The sequence below is a fragment of the Calonectris borealis genome, chromosome 1 (assembly GCF_964195595.1).
Source record: "Calonectris borealis chromosome 1, bCalBor7.hap1.2, whole genome shotgun sequence".
NCBI classification, from domain to species: domain Eukaryota; kingdom Metazoa; phylum Chordata; class Aves; order Procellariiformes; family Procellariidae; genus Calonectris; species Calonectris borealis.
This window is the reverse complement of record NC_134312.1, coordinates 186,329,408-186,350,379: the sequence shown is the minus strand read 5'-3', so window position 1 is coordinate 186,350,379 and position 20,972 is coordinate 186,329,408. Positions and strand designations below refer to the sequence as shown.

At 36.7% G+C, this 20,972-nt stretch overlaps 1 protein-coding gene across 3 annotated transcripts in view; it reads left to right on the top strand.

Moving 5' to 3' along the window:
* The window catches only part of VWA8 (von Willebrand factor A domain containing 8), a 201,613-nt gene that overhangs the window by 113,625 nt on the left and 67,016 nt on the right, over positions 1–20,972 (top strand). For all 3 annotated transcript variants that reach the window (XM_075139308.1, XM_075139307.1, XM_075139312.1), the window contains 4 exons: positions 5,958–6,109; positions 14,298–14,406; positions 15,346–15,484; positions 16,767–16,969. In XM_075139308.1, coding sequence (XP_074995409.1) covers positions 5,958–6,109; positions 14,298–14,406; positions 15,346–15,484; positions 16,767–16,969 — 603 coding nt within the window. The remainder of the gene's footprint in view (positions 1–5,957; positions 6,110–14,297; positions 14,407–15,345; positions 15,485–16,766; positions 16,970–20,972) is intronic.

Here is a 20,972-nt window from a genome sequence, read left to right as displayed (position 1 = left end):
AATTCTGATTTAATGATGATTACTTTTTAAAGGTTACAGTAGAGTCTGACTTCTATGTTTATAAGTTGAAGGATACTTTTTGTTTGAAGTATTTGAAATATAAAGTATCTTAATGCTCTTTGAAATAGCAATGCTTTTATTTTGTTCTGTTTATAATCATAAAGTAGGAGATTTATTAATTTATAGAGTATTTCTTGAATTATTGAATCCAAGATTGAAAAATATTAATGGAAATATTAATGTAATTATTACAATTAGAATATAATTTCTCATAAGTTCTTTAGCCTACGGTTCCTGTGTTTAACACTGCATAGCATAACAGGGTTGCACGATGGTTTTGTGTTTGTGCTCATGAACATATTCACATATATTCACCCATATACACAGACATTTAGATCCCGCAGCTTAGAATTACTACTTTTAAAAATCTTTAGCTCATCTAGATTTCTGGGGAGGACAGATTTTTGTGCTCTGCAGTCTCTAGGGTGCAACGAAGTCTTGAGACAAAGTAAATTGGTGCTACTATGATACCAATAACATAAAGAAAAAATAATTATATCTTTATAACTTTGTACTAAGGGTTAACAAAATTCAGACCTAAAAGCTGAGGAATCCATCCAAATAAACATGTAAGCAGAGTATTTTATTAGGATCCAATACCATCTGATAGGTGTTCGCTTACCAAACTAATAGGAACATGTACCATGTTGATTATATCACTGATGTCTTTAAACACAGAGTTACATTTGAAATGAAAGTGGAAAAATTATGAACTTGAGGAACAGTTGCTGTGCTGCTGAAAAGCTGGTGGTTTAGGGTTTTTGTTAAATGAACTCCTTCCCGTCTTCATACTCGGGCTGGTCCTACATTCCATCCTAACCTCCTTCCTTCATCTTCTGTCTCCAAGTAATCTGAGGTTTGTGCTGTCTTCTGTCACCAACTGGTGTGGAAACATATGGACTTAATTCTTTTTTTCTTTGAGTGTGAACAGCATCTAATTGAAGATTGGAAGAGCTGCATTGCTAATTGTCTTAAGGGCACTTACTCTCTGCTTCTGTCTTCTTTACTTAACCAGGGCATTGGGCATTGGGCACAGATCAGCGGGGAAGTTTCCTGTCTGCTAAGTTTTCACCTCTTTCAAAGTCATGTGTAAATATCCAAATAAATATCCAACATGCAGCTTTGATTCTTCTATAACATTTGTTTTCAAGATCCCAGTCTCTTCGAAAGGATGCAACATTTTGTTTACTGTAACTTGTTTTTCAATCTGAATAATAAAAAGGCTGGGAGTAGCCAAATGTAAACAATGAATATAAACATAATGGTTATTCCAAAGTAAGAAGCTTTTAGGTCTTCAGGTAGTGAAAAAAGAGGAAGGAGGGAAATGAGTCAATAAAATTGTTGGTCCTTAGGAAGGAAGGAGGGAAGTTAGTCGTGTTGTTAAACAGTTTCCCTTACGGCAGTTCCACAGCCCCACTCTCTTTGTACTATTGTGTTGATTTTTTCACATAATTTTGGAATTTTTTGCTTCTGCAAAAAAGAGTTGGTTGTTTTGGAGAAAAAATGGCTGTTGATTGCTGTTATCTGAGAGAGCATCTGAGCATAGGGGCTAGTTAGTTAAGAGAATATTCTGATTACTGTGACATCAACATATTATTAGGCTAGTCTCTGCACTCTGGTTAATTGTGGTCTTTAATGTACAGGATTGTGTCTATAGAGTGTAGTTACAAGAGCATCTTCCCATAAAGATCATGCAAGTAGGGAACCCATAGCAATTTAGTTGTAGCTTAGTCAGTGCATTCAGCGCTACGTTGCCTCTGTACTAACTTTTTCTTACAGAAAGGGTTTTTTGGTGAAGCCCAAGATACCAAACTGGTTTGAAGACCTAAAACTGCAGGCATAGGGAAAGTTGTCTACTGTGGCTGCCTAGCTTGGTTGCTGCACCTGTTTCCCCCCACGGATTGTATTAGGAATTTGGGTCTTGCAGCTCTAGATTGCAGGTGACCTGAATACAGCCTTTTTGTCTCCCTCACCTGCAGTTTTCAGATTGTGCCAAATCTCAGAAGTATTGATGCTAATAGTGGCTTATGGGCAAGCTGAGAAGCTCTGCTCTTGCTCCGTTAGGTTACCGTAACTGCCGGTGTATGCCGTGACTGCTTCTCTGCCATCTAATGTACAAGTTTTCACGAGACCTTTCGTATGTTGTTTTGCAGAGTTCAGGTTCACCCAATGTCCCTGGTAGATGCTAATCAGGCAAGCCACATTAGTCCAGATAAAATGGAAATAGCTTTTCTACTAACTCTATTTAGTTTGGGAAAGCTGAGATTTTTCTGATAGGCCTTCTTCTTGTTTGTATATGAGATTGCTTTCTAATAGTAGGCACTAGTATAACAATTTTCAAGCAGCAAATGTCTTAGGTACCTTCTGGCCCTGAAGTCTACTAATCATCAGGCTTTTAGGCCTGTTCAGTAAGCTTTTGTACTAAGATAGTACTTTTTCTCTGTTCAGCCTATTCTTGAAAGGAAACAAGGCTTATCAAATCACAGTTTGTATCCCTTTCTCTCCTTGCTGCCCTACTCACATGAATAACCACCTTTTACCCTTTTGGCCAACTGCAGTGAATCTCAGTTACCAGTTTTCAAAGATAATTAGGTTTCTGCTGGTTTAATCAAAATCAGTGGGGCTACATGACAGAGAGGAACAGACTGAAATTAGTATCCCTGTGAATGAAAAGGCAAGGGGAGAATTCAGGTGTTTTGCTTGGCAGTAGATGATACCCACTAAATACATGAGCGCTGGTTAATCAATTAGTATGCATGTCGCTCAGGATGAGCCATAGACGTGGTGCTTCTTGCCCTGCTGACAGGACACTGAGGAGACACAGAGAGAGCTGGCAGCGTTCAGTGAAAAGGCATCGGGGATGCAGGGGGAAGCCAAGGGCACGGAGGAATGAGCAGGTAGAGAGAGATCTGTTAGTGTCGTGGGGCAGGGTGGGCCTTTGGGATGGTGCTTGCAGGATGGGAAATGTGCGGGCATCTGAAGGCACAAGAATATGTAGGGAAGTGGTGGTAGTGAGAACACAAGGCAGAAGTCTAAAACAAAAATCTGGACTCATTACAGACCCGATACCGGATAATTTGTCACTTTGTTTTCAGGGTAGTGGTAGAAGTACAGTAGACCTCAATGTGTATAGCATATTTTAATTAAAATTCTCTGTTTGTACTAGGAAACTACTGTTTTGTTGATAGCTTTTAAGCAGACTATAGCAATACATGTACTCATGGAAAGTTAGATCCATAGAAATATGGATTTTTCACCAAACTGAGTTCTGCCACAACTCTATCAAATAAAGAAAAAATATAAAATTGTTAAAAGCAAAACCTATGTTACTTACTATTTTAAGGAATAGCCAAGAATCTAAGTTGTGAAAATACTCTAAGGTACAGGCAGAGGTGCTACTTGTAAGGGGAAGAATCAATGAATGAGAACCAGACTGACTGATGAGAGATCAATATTTTCTCCAGTAATCTGGTTTAAAAAATCAATAGAAACCAAATGATTTCTTTTTTTTAAATGTTGAACTCAAACATTCAACTTTTTTTTTCTTTTTTTTCTTCAAGTGAACTATCATTGCCTTTCTTCAGTAACCAGTTGTCCAGGCAGTTATTAAAAAGTGGTTGGATTTGTTCTGATTGAAGCCAGAGTTGTGATTTTTTTTAATAACTGAAGTAGAGGGCCTTTTGACAAGTGTTCAGAACAGGTTTTTATTGACAGCAGCGATCAGTTGTACCTGAGGAAATAAATCTTTTATGATGTCCTACTGATCAAGAGGCATGAAACTATTGAGGCAATTAATTGAGAAGAGTAGCAATATCAGAAGTTACGCAATGATTCAGAAAACCATGGACATACTTGGAGACTACTAGTGAAAACCAGATAATATTTGAAGCACTTGACCAAGGTTTCTGCAGTATCTACTGCGGGGCAGGTAAAAGAGTAGGTCATGAGTGAACAAGATAGCTTGGTGCCAGTTTGTTGGTTATGTATGCTTCGCAGTGAAAGGGGAAGAACACAGAAAATGCAGTATTCATCACCATAGGTGTTCTAAAATAATTACTTAAGGAAAGGTTTTGCTTATTTCCTTCTACCACAGTAACTAGCTAATTTTATTATTACTTCTGTCACAGATATTTTATTTCAGAGATTAGATATTTATTAAGTTGGGAAAATATTAAACTCCTAACTAAGGCCGATGTTTGATTAAGAGTACAGAACAAAATATTTATGAAAATTTTATGTTTTCTTCTGGTTTAGTTTTTATTTCAGGACTCAGATATCTTTTTATTTTTAATGCTTTTATACATTTCTCTGACACTTCTGTTAAGTCTGGGTTTGAAGTTAAGGCTGGGTTTGTACCAGCCTTGCTCACTAATGGGGAAAAAACAGATAATACTTCAGCTCCCTAAAATACTTCTTCACGTGTTTATCTTCATCACTGTCAATGTGTCATTCTGAGATAGGGGGATCCATTTCCTGGTCTCAGAGATCTAATATTTGAATGAAAGGCCTATGAAGAAAAAGTGAGAAGTTTAAAATAAAAAGATTCTCAGTCTTGTCTCTTGCCAAAAAAGGTAAAATAAAGCAGTGGTTGTAAAATTCTAGTACATATAGTAATTTGGTGATTTTTTTTAATTATTCTTTTTATTTACTCCATTTACATCTTACAAGAGTAAGATGATTTTTTTCAGATGTTTTATTAAAGAGTATCTAGGAAAAGGCTCAGTGACTTAGAACATGTGTTAACATGTTCAACTTAAACAGCTGTTTTTATCAATGGCAAATAAAATCTAAATTTTGCACAATACGTATTCTGTTTAAATTACCTAAATGTACCTTTAAAAAGTAAGCTTACTGGAGCCTGAAATTATGGCTGCATATATTAAGGTCCATGTTTACTGGAATCTGCCTTAATTTAAATGGGGACAGAGACATGTTTGCTATTGGAGTTTGCTATTGGGCAAATCAAAAGAAGTTACTGATAAGCACTTGGAACCAGTTTGCAGAAAGGCTAAGCCAGCTTTTGACACCTATGGTGTCTTCTGCAGGTACCAAAAAAAATCTTCTTCATTTCAGGTTATTCCTATTACATGAATTTAATTGACTGCTCAGTCAAGGCTTTTAAGTCTTGCTGGCTTCTAGGTCTTAGTAGGAAATGAGAGGTAGAAAAATGTGTTTTCTTCTTGCAAAAAAGCAATAATTAAAAGGTGTGGGAAGATGTGAGGGTTTGAAACCTGGAAGAGCACGCTGGCCTTAAATCATCAGTCTAGTTCAATAGTAAAAGTTTCCTTTGTTGGAAATAACTAATGAAAGTTTGATAAACTGTTTTTTCTTTATGTACACAGCACATTTCAGGTAGTAATTTTCACTAAGAAAATAAATGTTTGTGTATCTTAAGTGAATTTCTGTTTCTACTAAAATCCATCATGACCTAAAGTCATTTGTAGTAAGTAAGCAGCGTATCTTTTGCTTTTCTATATTCAACGTTAAGGATCAGAATTCTTAAATGAATTGTAGAGTTGAATACAAGAATATATGTATTTGTGTCAGATCTTCACGGTTAGCAGAAAGCAGTTCCAAATTTAAAAAATACATTAGTGTATGTTCCAATGGTTACACCATCTTGTTATGTGCATAATGAAAATAATTTTTTAAAACATGAATGATGTTGAGTATTTAAATAATGTCTCCTGCTTGTTTGTTTAATTCAGGTTTAGTGTCAGTAACTTCATTCTGACTTGACTTCTTTATTCTGGAAACTAAAAAAAAGATGACTTGAGCACTTGTCTAAGTTGAGCAAAGTTACTGTTATAACTAATCATTTTAGAAGTATTTAATTATATGCTGTAACTTAACAGATATTCAGTAAAAGAAATTTGGGGGTCTTTGTTTCTTCACAGAAATTTCCAACAGAAGGACTGGCAAATGTTGTTCGAAATGTATTTGACTTTGACTCCTACAACAACGAAATGCGTGAAATTTTAATCAGCACTTTGCACAAATATGGGATACCTATTGGAGCAAAACCGACCAATGTACAGCTGGCCAAGGAGTAAGAATAACATAAGATATATATTAAGAAGACAGGTCTCTCATACTCACTTTTTTATAGTGTGTTATCTTGCTGCTAACTGATTTAAAAACAACCTGGAATACTTGAAGTCAATCCTCCTCTGGTTCAAATTTATATTCCTCTAAATAAGTTAAGTAATATAAATTACTTTATGATAGAGTATTTGCTTATTACTAGTATTTTAATGTCCATGTACATATTGATAGTTTGTATGGCAAACAGTTATAATTAATAAAGGGAAATACTTGTTTCTTCTCCTGTGTTTTTAATTGAATTGCAACACATTTCTGTCCTGTTATTTGTCACCTAAATTGGTAGCAAAAAAGAAAAGTTATTGTCAGTGGTAGTGGGATTTTGTCTTTGCTACTCACAAAAGGCTCTACAAAAATACTTCTGCAGAATAGGGCAATGCATGGAAGCTCTAAGAACCATTTTTGTGTGCGTCTGTATATCACTATTATTCCTTAATTATTTTAACAGTTGACATATTACACCATATACTTTTTCAGAGGTTAGAATCAAAATACTTTTTTTTTTTTTTTAAGACTAAACTAAACTGTGAAAGAGATTTAACTCATTCTTCTACAATTCACATAACAGGCTTAAGTAGATCATATTGAAAAACAATTAGAAAACTTACTCTGGCTTGAACTCTAATACATAATTGATTTGTGGAGAAACAAATATTTCCCTTTCATGAAGAAAGCTTCATGGATATACGGAAAATTGAGTTTTCCATCGGACATAGTACTTTTATATTTGCTAAGGAGGGACTGATTCTTATGACATCATGTCTTGATTAGGTGTCCATGTGTAGGTTTCTCCTGCTGGAGCACTACTGTTATCATATCTAACATCCTACATATAACTATTAAAAGAAGATTGGCATTGTAATGACTGTGGTGTACCTTTTCATTTTGATGACAGAAGAATTACATGCCAGGGGAACCAATGCTTGAGCAACTACAGTGCCTTTTAAATTGACAGTACACGTTTGAAACTCTTGTAGTTTCTTTGCTAAAAGTCACTTGGTAATTTCTGTTTTAAAGAATTATGATGCTTGTCATAGTTTTTGAGAAAGTTGCACTTTATATAATTTTTAGAAGTATTAGATGTGGGTTTACATGGGTGGATTGGAGATGACTCTTTGGTAATGAGATGATCAGAGGTTTGGGAAACATAAGAGAAAGTGCTGTAAATGGAAACTTCAATCTAGAAGTGAGAAGATAGAAGAAAGATCTGATCATTTTGAATTAACGATAATCACCTGATCACTGAGGTTTTATAGGACAGGTTACACCAAGGATGACAGACTTACAAGACCCCCACAAGATGCTCATCAAAAACTTCACTTGACTGACAGCTATGGGCTCATACTCTATGCACTGAAGGCCAAGAAGAGGAGAAACTACAGGAGCAGTTCACACACAGTTGATAAAAGCAACTTTTTCTTAGATCTCACCATACAAGGTTGGGACTAGGCTGACCACCTGGCTCTGATGATCCAGCAGTCTTGGTCTCAGTGTCTCACTTGCATCCACCACAGCTGGCATTTCAGATTATCCTGCTGCTCTGTTCCAAGACAGCCTTGCTGTTGGTCATGAGATTTAACCCTATGGAGCTTGTAAGTCACAGGTCTATCACCTTGAATTACAGACACATCTTTCAGGAATGGTTTAGGCATAGTTGATTCTGCCTTGGGGTAAAAGAACATCTAGATAATCTCTCCAAATCTGTTCCAGCCCATATTGCAAGCTCACGTGGTGGACACATTGAGGTAATTGGGTATGGTGTTTGGACCACTGCAGAAACGGTTCTTCCCAAAGCTCCTATATGTTTAGAACTAGAGTACTGACCTCCTCTATATTGTTTTCTGGGAATTTGAGAGTAGGATAATGGTACTAATCTAGTCCATCCCACTTCCTTCAGAAAAGATGCAAATTAATCTAATACCTTCTTATCTGATCTTTGTCATGTTTCATGCCTGAAAACCTTCAGAGATGGAGTTCTATAACCTCCCAAAGCAAATCAGTCTTGTTCCTAAATATCCTTGCCATTAGAAAATCATCTCTAGACTAAACGCATCCAGTTCACTCAATCTTCCCCCTTTTTAAGGCCTCTGGTTGTTTTTATTTTTCTGTTATGCCCCCCCCCCTCCACTTTATTCATGTCTGTCTTTAAGCATTGTGCGTGAAACTAGGCAGGTTAGTTTCTGCTAGAGCCGAGTAGAGTAGCATGAGAGTATAGAAGAGACATGTATTTCATGCAGCAGTCCCTTTTAAAAACCCTAGTATGTTTGCATTTCTTGCAATGTTTAACTCCTGTCTAGTTTTCTAAACATGAACCTCCAGATCCTTTCTGCAGAACCCTGCATAGCACTTACCCCATCTTCACTTCATGTAATCAACTTTCTTCATGCTTGCACTTTTCTTGCTGTATTATATTTTTTCAGATTAGTTCTCTAATTTGTCAAGATCACTTTCAATTTTAAGCTTGTTTTCCTACCTGCTTATAGAATCATAGAATAACTATTCTTGGTTTGGAAGGGACCTGTAAAGGTCATCTTGTCCAACCCCCCTGCAATGAGGAGGGACATCTTCAACTAGAGCGTAGTCTCTCACAAGTTGACAATCTGAAGGTTTACCAGGTGTAATTTCTACAGTGTCCTAGTGACAACAGCACCCCCCCACAGATTGACGTCTGTGTTCCAGTCTTAGATTGCAAGACTTTCAAGACTTACTAGCTAGCGTAATAAATTGCTCAGTGATTCTCTTAAGTAACGTGAAAACTAGGATAATAGTTCAAACCTTTTCTGCCTGAGGATGTTAGTCATACCTGCAGCAAAATCATTGCTATTGATAAGAATACAAATCCTGTGCAATTAAGAAGTTTTGCGATACAGAAGCATTTCCAGGACATTCTAGGACAGGAAAATCATTATGCTGAAATGCTGACTCCTTTATACAGGTACTGTCTGGCATGTCTTGGATCAAACAATTTGTGAATCTTTATTTTATTTTAATAAGTTTTGGAGAAGTTTGTCTGTCGCCTATTACTTAATCTAAAAGAAAACTTGAATAAATCAGAATTATTTAAATTGCTGCTGAAACATAACTGCTGTAAATATAGGAACAAAAGCATGAGAGAGGCAAGCAACACTCTACAATAAAGGGTCTCAATAGAAGGAACTTTGAGGTTTGTATCCCGCTGAAATTACAGGGGAAATTTAACAGACGATACCAGTGAACCTTAGGGGAATTTTAGGTTAGGCTCTGGAATTAATATACCTAATCTTGGAAGGAAAGATTAGGTGATGTCTAATGACCATTTAGAAGAGAATTCTTGCAGTAGTTATTTTCTCAAGAGAGAAATTAATTTGTAGATGCTAATTCGTTTATTTCCAAAATTGGTATCATGTATTAGACCTGTAAGGTAATGTTTTACTTGGGCTTTTTGTTTCCTTCAGGTTTTTTTTTCCCAAATAGGATGACCATTCTTCAAGGCACTGACATGTTCAATATTGTCAGCTTATAACATCATGATATTGTCTGTATCTCCTGGTATCACCTGTTCAATAGTTTATAATTTTTATCAGTATTGTGTGTGAAGCAGATGGCTTGTCTATGATGTTTTGCCAAGACATACTGGGTAAAATGGATTACTCACTGTACTAACTAATTATCTTTCTTTATGTACAATTACACTTTGTTTTTCCCGTTGACATCTGTTATGTCACGTTTGTCTGAACTCATGTTTAATGTGCCATTTTGTTGCACAGTTCGGACCATTTGCAATTCCCAGGTAAAACAGCATTCAGCTCTAATTCTGGCATTTATCCTTGATGAAATTGCCATTCCATATTTTTCCTTCTGTCACTATCCACTTCTAGGTGCTTGCTATAACTTGAATATTCATTTTATATAAACAGAATTTTCTATATGTAATGTAAATATGTAAATTTTAACAGCTTTAATTTTCTCTTGAGACTTCCCCCCCACCCCCCCCAGGTAATCTGTAGTTAATTGTTGGACCTGTCTTATACCATATGTGTCTCTTGTCCATGCTGTGCATTGCGGGGGAAGCGGAGGGGGGGTCTGCATTTGACTGTCAGGGAACGGGAGGCCTAGCATAAGACTGTTCTGTATGTCTACTGCTTATATTTTTAATCAAAAGGTGTTTAAATAAAGTACAGAGATCTGGTTGGTAAGGAATTTTCCTACTATATCTTACTTAAGTCCACAAAAGTTAGGTGGGATAGAAGTCTCTTCAGCTGGGTAGAGCACAGGCTGTTACTGAAGTCCTTGAGTAATACATTTTGTGTCAGTGCTGAGCTGGTTTACAAGAGCATGTATTAAGCAGCTTTGTTGCCTGTCATAGTTTATGTCTGCAGCTGTACTAGTACCATAGCTGGCTGTAGAGAATTTGCATTCAGTGGCACTTCAGTCTTAAAGATTTGTAGCCATTTTCCAGTATGTTCTCAGAAAGGTAAATGAATAACTTTATGAAGCAGGTTCTATTGGCTTTTTGACTGTTTTTTGGTGGTTTGGTGGTTTTTTTTTTAATTAGCCTGAAATGAATTTATTTTCTAAAATCAAAAAGATACAAATGAAAAGAAATTGTGTTCTGTAGGTGTCACTTTGAAAAGTCTTCCAGCAGCAGAAGCTACTAGAGAATTATCTTTTGACAGATTGTCTCCCCTTAGACCGCTGTGCATGAAGAAAATCAGGCTAAATAGTAATTTTTTGTAGAATTGTCCCATCAACTGTAGGTCCTGTGCAATCACCTTTTCTAAACAAAAGACCTGCTTATATAACCATTTAATGGACAGCAGTGATCTTGTAGAAAACCAGGATGTAAAATTAAGAGTAAATAAACATTAAAAAATATTTCTAAATTTTCCTTAAGCAACAGGCTTTGACAGATCCATAATCAAAGAACTGATCAGGAATAATTCCTTTTAAGTCTTGGCTAATCTTAAAAGATTACTGCAGTCTGCCGTGTAGTTTTTCTGTTCTAGAAACCCTTTCCAGCTTTTGAGGAAAGCAAAAATCACGGATCACTGTGTACACTCTAGCTGGAGAGAGCAGTGGAGTTTCAGTGCTGTTCTTACCCAGCCACTGCACTTTTTACACCCATCAGATCTCTTTGCTTCGCAGATTTTTGCTGGTGGTGGCATTGCCATAGTATTCTGTCTGCCTTTTATGTAAACGGTATTTGGTTAATTCATTTGAAATACAGGAGTGTGGCAGGAGCGCTTTGTGAAGCTTTTTACTAGTACTGTCACTTCAAGTTATTTTCAAAACTTGCTTGTTACTTCTAAATCCTGGGAAAAGAAAATCTCCCTCTTTCACTGCCTGTCATATATATTCATTAGAGGAAAACTGTTAAGATGTATACACATTTTCAGTGTGGGCATGTTGTTCCAGTCCTTCTGCAGCCTCACTCGCTCCTGAAAATCGTTCAGGAGGCAGACTGGTTATAAGACCTTTAATGCCACCAGCTTCTTCAATACTCTTAGTCTTTCTTAGACCATATTTATAGGAGTGAGCAGTGAGATGGAGTAAAAAAGAATTGTCAGGCGCTGGAAGAATAAGATCCCTATTACTCTTGACAAAGAACTTTGTATTATGAATTCTGTTTTCTTTCTGTTTTATTCCTAAATTTTGATCTACCTTTCCCTCCTCTTTGCTGTTCATGATGACTTGGTCTGCTGCCCAAGAGAAACCAAGTCATTCAGAAACAGGAAAGAGAACAAAACCTCAAGAATCTAGGAGAAAGGAGAAATCAGTTTTCCTGAGGGAAGAGAGGAACTATTAGCAAAGCAAATCTCCAGAAAGCTGAAAGAGAGTGGAAATGTTTTGTTTCTTTGGGAATGCAATCTGTAATTCTGTTGCTATATAAAGCAGGGTATTTGGTTAGAGCTGGTTATTAACATATGTTTTGTTTTAAAATTTAATAAGTATTCATGATTTGTAGTGAACCCGTTGATTTCTAGGATGTTGTCCATGGGAGTAATGTGTAAGGAATTAAAACCAAAGTCCAAATCCTTGTGGAAGTTGATGTTCCATTGAGCTAACGGGAAACGATTATTGCTGATTATAGGCGTATCAGAGATTATGCTACTCGGAGTCACCGTAGCAAAAAAAAAAATCTCCAGTTTCTTTTTGCACACAAGACAGTTTTGGCTCAAGACATAACCAACATTTTGCCAACAAATCATTTTGAAACTCAAATGGAAGCCTGAAGTAAAATTCCAGTTCATGGATAAACTGTCATTTAGTCTAGTGACTTGAATGTTTGCCCATTTTCTGACTGCATGAATAAATTTATCTAAGAATTTTGTATGTTTTGAAATAGTGCATCCTGAATGTTTTTTCCTAATGGTGTTGAATGTTGTAGTCTACAATATATCGTACTTGCTTTTTTTTTGAGTCTGGCTTCATTTCTCTTCTTAATTTGGGAAAAATCTGGCTAGACTAGCTAGGTGTAAAGAATGGAAAAATGCAAACTGAAGCAAGAAAGAATGCAAAATAAATCACTCTTCAAACATTGGTATCTTAACTAGGCAACAAACAGTCAATGAAGACTCTACTGGTTCTTTGACTAAGAGAGGGAATTAATGAGATGCACTTTCCTCATTACATGCCCCAGTGGCATATTGCTGGCAGCTGGATATTTATCTGTGAGCACCAATGATCTATAGCATCCAAACCATTTTCTGTTTGCAAAAAGCATCTTTGGCTATCTCACGGCCTTGGCAGATGGTCCAAATGCGGAATGGGGGTGGAGGCTGAGTGACTGTCCGCCTGTGAGTACTGGCTTCTCCAGGTTGCTTGAGATTTGGTGTCAGTATACCAGTAAGAAATGTTAATGTGGCTTCCCTGCATGACTTACAAAGAGTAGAGGATATTAGTGTCCATTCCCTGAATTTTAAGTTCTCTGTGGAAAAAAAGTAAAATTAAAATTCTCCAAGATTCATATATAGTCCAACTGAGGTTTTTTGATTTGGGATCCCTTCTTATTCTGAAAAGAATATCAAGAAGAAATGAAACAAACCTCTAATATCTAGAGGGGCCAGGTTGGTTGTGCAGAGAGGGGAAATAATTGTAACAGTAGGAATGAGCATCATCAGACATGACAGAAGAGACCACGCACAGACTTTTAACAAACAGTCTAAGGAACTTCCTTGAAATAGACTTTGGAGATACTTATAGAAACTGGGAGAAGGAATGTCTTCTGTTCTCTTGCCAAGTTCTGTGGCTATACAATAATGTGCAATGGCATGTAACACAGAATGCAGTTTTGGTAGGAGGTCTCTTTAGGAGCAACTGATCCCAAATAAAAGAAGCCAAAAGCGATGAGTTCATTAGCTTGAAGATATTCATGCCAATTAATTAAGTTAAACTACTTTCAGTGGTTGCAAATCACTTCAGAGGAAACAAAGAAAAATTGTGTTGTCCCTATTTTGCTGTCAAGCTACTTTGTCATACACCAGCATTTTCTTTTCCTATATAAATGAGTTTTGCTGTGGCCTGTATATTTCTTCCCTAAATAAGAGGTACAGAAATAAAGACATTAGACCACGGCAAGCAACTGAGGCTTTCGAAGATGTCTGTGTCCTTTCTGTAGACTGTACTGGCCAGAAGGCGATGGAGTATTCTCACATCTGTATTCCTTTGCCTTTGTTCATATGGCAAAATATATGGAAATAATTCGTTGAATTTTTACTGCATGGTTAACTTGCCACAGTGTTTACTGTGCTTATTCTGCTGGTTTTTTAGATGAGTGTGCCACTGACGGGAGTTCCTTTAAGTGGTACTGTCACACCCTGCCTGATCTGAATAAAGCAAAGCAAGAGACTGGATATATTTTATTACATATCTCAAATAATTCAGACCGGAAGAGTTTTCCTTTTAAGGCCATATTGTGTGAATTGCTGCTTCTTTTATGATGCTATTTAAGTTGTGACTGTGTTAATATTCCAGAAGGCTAAAATTTTGTGATTTAAAACATAAAAGAAACGAAATATTTTGGCGAGGAAGCATTTTCTACAAGAGAATCTTCAGATATGTCTCGTTGGAAAAATGCAGTTGTTTAAGGGGTTTATTCTGTATCAGTTGCTGGTTAATGAATGTAAAAATTCGTTTGTTCCTACATTGTTTGACAGACTGCCATTACCAGATCATAAATTTATGGGCTATTGGAAAGTCGATCAGCCGGGGAATGCACAACAGAAACTGCTGTGTCCAACAGAAACTCAAAAAATAGATGTAAAGGTTTGTCTTTTAATGTTTTTTTTTAATTCATTTAATACAGTTTTTATGTATTGGGATGTGAAGAATCTAAAATGTGATTAATTTCTTCAGGAGAAAGAGTATATACAAAACATGGTCCTTGTTACTCGTTCTTATTTTTTTTATACTGACTAGAAAAATAAATGTTTTTGTATACCTGGCCCTCACAATGTGCGATATGCTATAAAATCAGTAAGTTTGGTCAGAAGTTCTTGAAAAGAGGTTTTTATAATGATATTGAAAACACCATATTTGAAGGAACTTTGTAGCTGGTTTGGATGCTTGGAGTTGGCCGGTTTCAGGCCCCAGATCTCAATTTTTGGATAAGATCAGAGACTGAAAAAAAGCTGGTTTGTTTTTCTATTTTGTGTGCAGCTGAATTCTTATGAGTCTTTGGCATTGCCAAGTTTGAATCTGAACCTTTGGTACAATTTGACCTGCAGCCAAAGCTTCTAAGTCCTTTTCGGCTTTGAGTTCTTGGATTAACTTCAGTAATTATTAACTCCAGTGAATAAGGAAAAACCTGAACTGCTAATGTGATGTAGGGGTGAGACTTAAACTTTTTATAATAAGAAATTGCCATTGAACTTCTTGGAAACAAACATTTTCTGATTTTTTCCTTGTATGTACTGTGTTTTATCAGTACATAATACCTCCTTCATGCCACTGAGCAGTAACAGCTTCAAACCAATAGAAGACTAAAGAGGAAAGGCATGATGGTTTCTATACTGTAAAGAAAATGGCAGTATGGACATTTAGAGAGCTTGCAGAAAAGCATTTCCTTTTCCCTTTTGTTTATTTAGTAATTGGTCTGTTTCAATTGGTAATAGTATTAACAGTCTTGAAGACGACTTTTAGATTTCCATAAAGAATGGTGAGTGAAATATTTTAGCAAGCCCTCATTGTTATCATTTGTTTTAGGGTCCTGTGTACTTAAATATCCAAGGATTTCCACTGGAACGACATGAAGCCAGGTCCCTCAGTTTTACAGAAGAACTGGCTTTTTGGACACTGCCTTTGGGTGAAGTTAACTTAGTTTGCGATGTCACGGTAACAAAAGGTGCGGTAAGAAAAGCTAGTAACTTTTGTAATGATCCCCAATATTATAAATATGTGAAATATCCTAGAGATGAGGAAGAATTAGGCTGTTGACTTCCTAAGCGCTCACCAGCAGCCAGTGGCAGAATATAAATGGGCAATATGAGGGATTCTAAGTGTAATAACACCACTTCAGTACATTTACAATAGTGTGCATTTCTGGCTATGTTTGCAATGGACTATAGGAATAATACTAAGAATTGGAATATGGGAATGGAGGACATGAGTACAGGAATAGAGTACAGGAATAATAATTTTTGTACTTTTTTTTTTAACAGTAGATGAAATACAAAAATATATCAGCCACTGAAATGGGAGCATAATTTCACTGAGACATTGTGGTCTTTGTAAGGGTATGCATCCTTCTCAAACTAAGAGAAAGATATGTAATCAAAGTAGAACACAGCCACAAAATTGCAAGCCTGTCTAGTTTTTATGTTCAACACTGTATTGCTTCAGAAAAACAATTCTTTGACTTTTCCTCTCTCTCTAGGTCAATTCAGTTTTAATACAAATCTTGTAACTTGCAGAGTGCTGTGCTTTTTTTTCCTGTGCTTACACTGATTATAATCCTTTCTCACTGGATCAAGCCTACCTTAGTTACCTATACTACTTGTGTCCCAAAGTGAATTGCATCATTGGGAATATTTATAAATGGTCTTAGGGTTCATCATTAAGCATGTCTAAACTTTATTGTGTATTATAAACAGATCACTAATGATCAGTACTGGAATGCTGCCTTTTCTGCTTGTAGCCATAGTTTCAAATACATTAACAAACTTTTATGACAGCGAAACAGAAATTACATGGCTTTGGATTGATTTTAAGAATTGTCTGAAATCAGTCAGGAAGGTGCTATATGTGAAAAGTTCCATACAAAGTTTGCATTCATCCCATGTTTAATTATTAAATATATTAATTGAAAGGGAGGATGAGATAGAGAAGGAGGGAGAACCAAGTTTATAAACAAACGAAAACATCTGGACAGATTTTGTGTATAGTAGCAGCTGGCAGGCACTGCAGTCATATCTACACAAATGTGTCTCGGACTACTTGTTTAATAGTGTTGTGGCAAGATTCTGCCTGTTAACGTTTAGTTAGTATCAGGTGACCATTTCTCTCTTTATCTTCCTGTGTCAACGGTGGTAATTTTGCTGTATCTGCTATATTTCCATCTGCTATATTTCCAGAAGAGCAATGTATGATGTCAGTAGCCTTTCATTAATTTTATTTTCTTATTTCAGAAGAGGAAGCTGAAAATGTTCTTTACGTTACTACGTGCAATCCTGTTTCCTTGTACTTCATGAACGTTTCTGGTAATAGTGGACACTTTGTGGATCTTTATGACCTCTTCCCAAGAACAGTTGGAAATGTCTGTCAACCTTTTGTGACTGTGGCACTGCTGGGAAATCCACTCAAAGGTCAAGTGGTTCTACACGAACAGGAGGTAAAAAAATTTAAAATACAGCTAAATGTTTCATGATAAGCAAAGTAGTGTCATAAGAATAGGATCACTGAGGAGTCTACCTCTATAGATTGAAATAGCCTGGACACGCCCACCCCCTTCTGAATGTTCTCTTTTTCACTATGCTTGAAGCTTGGGGGTTGCCTTCAGCTTTAGTTTTTGTGTGGAGATTTTCCTCTTGCACTTTTTAGCTGGACAAAGTTCTTTTGCATTCTTGAAGCTGAGTTCTACCTGCTTATCTTCTCTTACTGATAGAGGGAGATTGGCCTTCATGGGAGAAAGGGAGATAATGAGATGAGTTCAGGAGTCTCAGTGACGCAGCATATGTTTGCAAAGTGCAAAGTAAGCTGTTTTATGCTGTAAACTTAAGTTCTGCTCCGATCTTGTCCCCTTTTTACTTTTCAAATAGTATATGAAAGCGACATTTTCTGAGTCACAAAGTAAAATGTTGCTTGTATTTGCTTTGTGCCACTATTTTTGATTTGTTCCGTGAATCCTGGTATTTCTCATTCTGTAACATCTAAAGTAGCAAGACTAGAAAGAAGACTATGTAAGCCTTGACATCTAGTGTATCAGCAATGCAAATTTAGAACCACTGATGACTTCAGTGTTGGTTTGACTCAAATCCTTTTTTTAAAGTCAAATATTGCATACTTTCCACATACTTTCCTCTTTCCATTACTATCAGTGAACTGATTGGAACATTTCCAATTCAAAACTTCTTTGCCCAGGAGTGGGAAGAGACAGCAGTTGATACAGTGCTACTGCTGTTCATTTTTTAATATTAATAATAGTTTATTATGTTAGCTACCAGTCATAGTGGTTTGACATGGGCATTTAATCTGGTCATTATTGTTGGTTGGTTTTTCCTTTTCCTTTTGTTGTTCTTCTGCCCATTTTTCAGTAGGTGAGAGACTCCAATCTAGTAGAACTGTTCCTACATTGAGTTGGAGTATTAAGTATTTCAGTCATTTCATAACTAGTGTCTCTGCGATACTGTTATTCCAGGAACGTTTGTCAAGTGTTGACGCCACTTTCTGGTCTCAAACACTACAGTTAAGCTCGATGCCTTATGAGAAACACAATTTTTCCACCTTTAGTAGAACTGCCTATGCCTTCTTTAGCTTTGCCTTGGACACTTTCCAATGCCAACTGGAAAAAATATGATTCTGAAGTTACCTGTTTGTGGTGATTGCCTGTGCGGTTGTCTTGAACAGCTATATTGGGCTATTTTGAGATGCACATAACACATTTGTTCGGTTCTAAACAATCCTTGGCCTTTTTTGGCAAAGTCAACGCAGGAAACTGTAAAACAGATGGCAGTCTCTCTCATGTCTAAGAATGTTTAGAATGTCTCACGCTTTTTAATATAAAGCCCAGCAATATTCTTTGCTTTCTAGGTCTCTGAAATTCCTACCGTGAAAATAATTGTCCTCCTAGTTTTGGTTTTAACCAAATCACAGTAGCATTTGGTGTCAGCAATGAAGTTTTTATCAAAGGTTCATCTGTGGAGCTTTAGGTAGTTAACTCTCTGACTGGTTTTGCCTTTCCTCGTGGAATACATTTTTCAGTGACAGTATGAATTAAACTCTGAAATAGTTTGTTTTGTGGAGAGACTATGGTAGCTCAGTGCCCCTTTCCAGATGACTTCAATTGAGCTGTAATCTCATGGGTTTTTTCTAGCAAAACTTAAATATTGCCAGTTTCAGTCTTGCCTTTCTTACCAAGTGCTACAGGTGAACAAATCCTGTCTGAAAATAAACCTGTTTTACACTGCTGGAAAATAATACAGAATTACAATATTCTGAATGCTTTGCATTATCTTAGGACTTTTTACATAGTGTTAACATTAAGATAGATCTTACTCATTGAGTGTGAAAATATGTTTCATTAAACTACAAACTTGGTTGCAAAAAGTCATTGTATACTTAGGACACCACTCAAAAGTAATTTTAGACTTCTTGAGGAACTTAAGTAAGCATCTTGCACAGAAAAAATGATGAAAAAGAATTCTCTTGTGTATTGCATGTTTGTATCCATGGGCTACATTAGTAATTTATTTGAGGTTAGTTTTTAAATAAGGCACTAAAGCACAGGTCAGACGAATGCTGCTGTTGTAGTCTTCACAGCCACTGCTATCCTTCCTTACATTAGGGCTTGTGTTAGGATCTCTGCATTTCTAGTTCCGACTGAATCAAAAGAGGGATTGTCAAGTAGTTTAATTTTTCCACATAGAGCTTAGGTTTTATTCCCAACTTTTCCTGCAGTGGAGCCAAGGAAAAATCACATGCTTTCTTTGTGCACCTGTGAAATGAGGTGGATATTGCTGTATATGAAATTAAATCTGTTATCATTGATGTTAGCAGGTAAGCATATAGTCTAAGCTAATCATCCACGTACCTTCTGTATCTGTTGGGAGGATAAAGGTGATCTGCAAGAGCAGTTCATCCCAGCTAAGGCAGAGCATGGTGAATTGCTCTCTGGAGCTGCCTCTCTCTTTCCACTGGCTACAGAAGGAGCCTTGACATGTAGTCAAGATGCCTACCTTCAGGTATACTACGGTCACTGGCAGCCGTAGGCTCAGAATTTGTAGCATTCACATATTAAGACAAGTAGATCAGTGACACATCTGTATTTTGAGCAAGACTCCAAGGATTAGCTACTTGTGCTAAGGGTGCATCAAACAGATCTTCAAGAAAAACAAGTAATGTAAATAATGTATGTGATGCTTTAGAGGTTCACCTACGTGTACTTGCAAAAAGACTAAGAAATATTAACAGTATTCGTAGAAATTAGAAGTTGCGTTTATTAAATAAAAAAAGCCCACTTGACAGCTGATATTTCATAAATAATATAATCCATTAATTAGACAATACCGAAAGCTAAAGATTTTTCCCATTTTTTTTTGTTTTAATAAAGGTCTTTGGAGATGAATGTTTCTGACTAAGTTATAAAAAAGAACAATTTTAAACAGATGATAACCTTATTGGAAAGGATGAGATGATGATATTGTGGCTCTTCAAATAAGCTTGTGTGATTTATTTCCCAGATGACATCCATCTGGATCCAACAGAGCCCTCCAGTGAAATAAAATGAAAAATCACCACTTCTTCCTGTCCTTTTAAATAAAATTTTACTAAAACTAAACTCTTCGGGGATTTAATTTAATAGCACAAATCAGAGATTTATCTGCTTCTAAGCCACCTTTACATCTTCTTGGAAGAAAGATTAGATGATTCTGTTCCTCACGGTGGCCATTGGTCTCGGTGAGTGCAGCCTGTTTTGACTCTTTGTTTCAGACTAAGCTGATAGACTTTGAAAAGACTCTTCAGAAATCTCAAGTCATTTCCTTGTAAGATGGGAATTGCATTCATCTTTTCAAAGCAGCAATGCCTCTGCCCTGTCCTTCTCACGAGTACTTCAGGGCGTACCTCTATTTCCTATAAAGCTTCGTGCCCACCTATTTCACTTCTCTTTTTCTTTCTGCACCTATTGCTTTTACCACTCAAAAGGAGAGCAAATACAGACTGAAGAGAATTTTGATAACTTTATGCCTGATTTTATATGGGATTATAGGAGGAGAATGCACATAGAGAATTGATTTGCATATAAATTAACTGCACACTTCAGGTTTTTCTTCCAAGCCCTTTGCTCTGTTGAAAGGCTACAACTGAACGGACAGAGTAACCTACAGTCTACCTCAGGGAGCACAACAAGCTTTGCCCAGGCAGTCTCCAGCCAGCATCCTTTAACTCTGCTTTTATCTTTCTCGGTCAGGAAGTGGGGTAGGGAGGGAGGGAAGTGCTTTTCCCTGTCCCACGTGCTGCTGGAGCTCTTTGTCAAAGCTCTCAGATAGCAAGGGAGTGAGGGAGCCTGTGGCACAGAAGCTGACACAGAGATCCACCTCGCTCGTTACACGTAGAAGATGGCAAACATCCTTTAAAAGAAGACTTTTTTTAACAGTTTGTGATCTAGCCTGAAACAC